At 27.0% G+C, this 5,422-nt stretch overlaps 1 protein-coding gene across 2 annotated transcripts in view; it reads right to left on the bottom strand.

Annotated features, from left to right (window-relative positions):
- LOC107605673 (abscisic acid 8'-hydroxylase 4) overlaps nt 1-4,024 on the bottom strand; it is a 4,866-nt gene extending 842 nt beyond the window's left edge. The window contains exons 1-7 of one of the 2 annotated variants that reach the window (XM_016307629.2): nt 3,651-4,024; nt 2,898-3,234; nt 2,315-2,464; nt 1,533-1,781; nt 945-1,034; nt 736-814; nt 407-513 (exon numbers count right to left, since the gene is read on the bottom strand). In XM_016307629.2, coding sequence (XP_016163115.1) covers nt 407-513; nt 736-814; nt 945-1,034; nt 1,533-1,781; nt 2,315-2,464; nt 2,898-3,234; nt 3,651-3,877 — 1,239 coding nt within the window. In that variant the 5' untranslated portion in view covers nt 3,878-4,024. The remainder of the gene's footprint in view (nt 1-406; nt 514-735; nt 815-944; nt 1,035-1,532; nt 1,782-2,314; nt 2,465-2,897; nt 3,235-3,650) is intronic. The other variant, XM_021105349.1, reaches the window with a different exon arrangement.

Raw genomic sequence — 5,422 nt, 5'->3', positions numbered from 1 at the left:
CTGTTTAACAATATTAAAATCTAAATATAAATAAAAAAAGTTTGTGTGTTAAGAAAAATAGAAAATAAAAATCAACACCAAATTACAATAGCATGATAAATTAAATATCAACAAATTAAATAATTTTTTTTTCAACCATACACACTAGCGTTATCGGTACGAATTTGAATTTTCTAAAGTTTGAATTTTATTTTAGAGAGTAAAGTATAATCTATTACCATTTATTTCAGAGGTGAGACCAAGAGAAAATATGAGAGAGAAAACATTTAATGATAAAAGATCTCACTTTATCCTCTAAAGTGAAAATATAAAATTTAGAGGATCCAAATTCTATCAGTACATATTATAATTATATTCCTTTTTTTTTTCTTTTTTCTAACTATTTAGGATCATAACTCATGCTTACCTCAAACCTTGAAGGGTTGAATTTCTGAGGCTCAGAGAAAAATTCTGGATTGTGATGAATATTTCTGAACAATGGCATTGCTTTCCACCCTTTTGGTATAAGGAACCCTGTTTCAAAATTATTATGTAAATCACTACTATATATTATTTAACTTTGGTAGATAAGAGTAATTTTCACATTGGGCATTTGCATTTGTCACTTTATTTGCATGGTGCATTTTTGGATAAAATTAAGAAAAACCTATTCTCCAAAAAATGATATTTTTAATAATTAATTAAGATACAAATAGAAAAATATTATTGATCTTATATTAATTAGAGTAGTCTTACCCTTGTACTCAACATCAGCAACTGCTTCTCTGAAAGGGAATGATATTATGCTTGACATTCTCAAGCTCTCTAACACAACCTAATAATTAACATTTACATTTCACACATGCTTAATTAATTAATAATAAATTGAAAAACGTAATGCACTTTCAAAAATAAATAAATAAATAGGATAATATATTAGGTGTGACTTGCATTATATATTATACCTTATAAGTGATTGGCATGTTTCTAGTTTGGTTCCAACTCAATGGAAGGTTATCTACTTCATTTGACTTTTGAATAGCCTTTTGTTCTGCCTGCAATCCAATCAATACCACATATATTTAGCATTATTGACATATATATATAAAAAAAAAAATTTATCATAAATCATATTTTAACTTAAAATCATAACACTACATATAAGTGTATAAGTAAAAAATTTCTCAAACATATATTATTAATTGATTCATTAATTTAAACCTAATTATACTAACACCATACCAAATTCGACAAATAGCAACAATTTTCTGTTTGAAACCGTCGCTAAATTAAAACATTACGAAAACAACTACGCATAAGTTTTAATTTTCTCAAACATATATTATATATTAATTCATTCGTTAATTTAAACCTAATTATATTAACACTATACCGAATTCGACAAATAACCACAATTTTCTGTTTAAAACCGTCGCTAAATTACGTGACAGATAATTTAAACATTACGAAAATAACTACGCATAACTCTCTTAATTATTTTAATTTGAAAAAGATATTGCGAAATTATTTCAAAGTTGTATATATATAGATACCTTTACAGTTTGGAGAAGCTTGGGTTGATCATGCAAATACTTGACTATCCATGTCATGACACTAGCTGTGGTGTCTTGAGCAGCAAAAAGCACTCCAATAATGTTATCTGCAATTTGATCATCATTCAAAGTTTCTCCTCCTTCACCTTTCCAATTTAGTAGACAACTCAATAGATCTCTATCAACCAATTTCTTCTCCTTTCTCTCACAAATTATCTCACATAGAATCTTCCCAAGTTTCTTTCTTGCCTACACATTATTCATTTAACCAAATACATAAAAATAAACACAAACATTCAAATCAATGCACTTATTAAATACTCCTTCCTTCCATCCAATAATAATTACCAAAGTAAATATATATTTTTTATTTTCGTTATTCGTATTTTCTGTTTTTAAAATAAAAAAAAGTTAGTGGAAACAAAAAAATAATTTTTAAATTTTTTATATATAAATATTAAAAATAAAAACAGAAAATAGAATTGTAAACTAAACGTACCATTATATGATGGTAAAAACTCAGGTGAAGTCGACTTCACGTGAAGTTGATATCTAAGAGTCGTTAGATGAAAATTTAGTCAAATTAGTCAAATCATCTAACAGTTTTCAGGTATCAACTTTACGTGAAGTCGACTGCACCTGAGTTTCCACCTAATATGATTATATATATAGTTTAAGTTTTCAACGAACCAATTTTTTCACTCCAACTGTTATTATTATTATTGGACGAAGGGAGTTTATATTTTTTTAAAAAAATAATAATGAAAAGAAAAGGAAAATACCAAGAGAGCTTTTTGATATTGTGTTCCTGGAATGGTAGATGGAAAAGAATTATAGCCTTTGTCCACAATCCAGTAGTTCTTCTTTAATTCCTCCTTCAAATGTGGCTCTAGATACCCAAAAATTGTAAGGATTCCAACATCAAAGGAGAACTGCACAAAAAGCATTCAATAGTTTGGACCACATTAAATTATTGACCCCGTATTACACATACACAATAATTAAATATATATCACACTTTATAGCTAATAATTAATATATGCACATATACACATAAGACAAAGCCAAGGAATGAATGTGAAACTCATGTGTTCATCATATAAAATATTAACATAAAATGTTATTCTTAACGTAGTCATCCTACAAATTTAGTATATTCTAAATTTAATAATATTATCTAGATATTAACCGCTGTTAAATGTTTAGCCGCACACTATCTTCTAGCGGGTCGACAACCGCTGCTATCTATTCTGCAGCGGTTAAAAACCGCTACTATTAGCTCCATAACCGCTATTAATTGTCGAAGGTGGTGTAGTGTAAATTCATTAAATTTTGTAAAAAACTAAAAATAGAAATTAAACCTACCCTTTTCATTTCCTTGAATGTGTTAACAACATGGCCATTGTTATTATGATGATGAGCCCAATTTTGGATGGAAGAGAGAGCTAAGGCTTCAATTTTTGGCACCAAAATCTTGAGTGAATCAAGAGAGAGGGACCTCTGAACAAGCTTTCTAAGGCGCATGTGATATTCAGCTTGATGAAAGAACAAGGCAGAAGGACCAATCAAACGTTCCTTGCTTTTTGGGTATGTTGGCTTGAACAAGTGTGAATGAGTCACTAACACAAACCTTGCTGCCTCAGGGCTTGTAAGCATCACACATGGACAACCTAGTATGTTGCTCTTGAATATCTCACCATACCTAACAATCATAACCATAATCTTTCATTATTACTACATTAACAATTTCATTAAAGACATCTTCATATAAAGATGATATATATTGTGAACTGTTAGATAGTTTAGCCAAACATATCGAATTATCTAACGATTTATAATATTGTCTTTACATGAAGATATTTTTACTGAAATAACCACAATTTTTTTTTTAATTGTTACTTCTAAAAAGACATCTTCATGTAAAGATGATATATATTGTGAAGTGTTAGATAGTTTAGTCAAACATACCGAATTATCTAACGATTTACAATATCGTCTTCAGATGAAGATATTTTTACTGAAGTAATAACCACTATTTTTTTTTAATTGTAAAACAATTTAGAAATGCATGCCACCCAAAAGAACTAAGGTATCATAAAGTAGGAAAAGTTATGGAACCTTTTTTGTTTGGTGAAGAAGAAAAGATTGGGGTCTTGAGAATAGAGTTGGAGGGTTTCCCCTATGTAAGGCCACCCCATTGAACCTGGTGGAAGCTTTGGAATAATAGCATGATGGATTTCAGATCTTCTTCTTCTTCTAATTCTTTTTGGAGAGAATAATAATAACATGATTGATGAAAATAGGGTAAGGAGAATGAGAGTAGAGCAAACAAATATTACATCCATGTTTTTGGAATAACCAAAACTCTTTTTTTTTTGTTTAGGAGTATTGAAGAGGAGGGAAAAAATGTTAGAGGGTTAGCAAATATTAAAGAAAAATTAATGAAATGTGGAGAAATAATAATAATAATAATAATGCTCAAATAATATAAACTCTCTGCTCCTTTATTTAGAGTGATTATGGCCGTGTATATATTTATTGATTGGTGATATTTGGACCCAATTATATACATCCTTGTCAATAAGGACTCATGGTGATTCTCATATACAATTAAGTATAACTGAAAAGTTTGTCTACATAATTATAAAACAATCTCGCTACGTTATCAATAGTATTTCTGCCAACTTCTGCCAACTATTATTTATAACTGTATTTAATAGAAGTGTCTTCGTAGATGTGTCTAATAAAAATATCTTTTTTATGATTGTATTTAATAGAAATGTCTTTATAGATATATTTTCTGGATGTGTCTCTTTATATATGTGTTTAAAATATAATAATTAATTATTATTGATAATAAATTGACAGATAATATGTTGGTACCCAATACTTTTCTATTATAAAAAGCTATTATAGGACGATACTTTTTATATAGTGTGTAATTAGATAGCATATTCTTATTAAAAAGTTTATTAGTTTAATTAAATTGAGAATTATTTTTCTAGTTCTTCTTGGCATTTCATATATTAATTCATTTTCATTTGATTTTTTAATATTTATATAGAAATTATTGTGATTTGATTCTCACACCAAAAATTAAATACAAAAAACAACATTTCTCTGTATAGTTGACCAAGAAATGTAATGTACCTAATTAAGATGAGTATGTTTAGTCAGAACAGTGATACCTGAAATAAGTTTATATTATATTGTGATTTGAAAATTAAATTTTAAAACTAGTCATCTGAAATTGCAAAAAGTGTATTGATGACAATGAATAATTTATGAAGTCATTTTGGTAAAATAATTTGTGAAAATTCCTATATATGTGCCAAGTGACATATGCAATAAAAAAAATTTAAATGTATTATTATATTAATATTTTAATAATTTTTAATCCTTAATTTTAATTATAAAAAATACATATAATATATATAATTAAAATTAACAATTAAAATTTACTAAAATATCAGTGTATCAGTATACTTAAAAGTTTTCCTATGCAATAATGCACGTAGGCAACATAAATCTGGTGATTCAGCTTATGTATCCCAGAAAAAGAACATAAGATCTTGTGATTCGGCATATTTCCAAAACATTAATTTGGGAAGAACAAAATCAGGTGATTTATGATTATGATTTTTCAAAGTGCTAGAGGCTTCATGAATTTTGTAGTATATGTAGATATAGATATGAGATATCTATATCAATATATCAATTTACATAAAAGTAACATTCTTATATCTGATTATGAATCTTCTTAACTGTATATTATTGAAATTGAATTTAATTCAATTCTAAAAACTAATTTATAAAGTGAAGAATTTTTCATATTTATAAATTTTTTTCTAAAATTTTATTTTTGAAAAATCTAAAATTTATTATACACT

The sequence above is a fragment of the Arachis ipaensis genome, chromosome B06, assembly GCF_000816755.2.
Source record: "Arachis ipaensis cultivar K30076 chromosome B06, Araip1.1, whole genome shotgun sequence".
Taxonomy (NCBI): Eukaryota; Viridiplantae; Streptophyta; class Magnoliopsida; order Fabales; family Fabaceae; genus Arachis; species Arachis ipaensis.
This window is presented reverse-complemented; position numbering and strand designations above follow the sequence as displayed.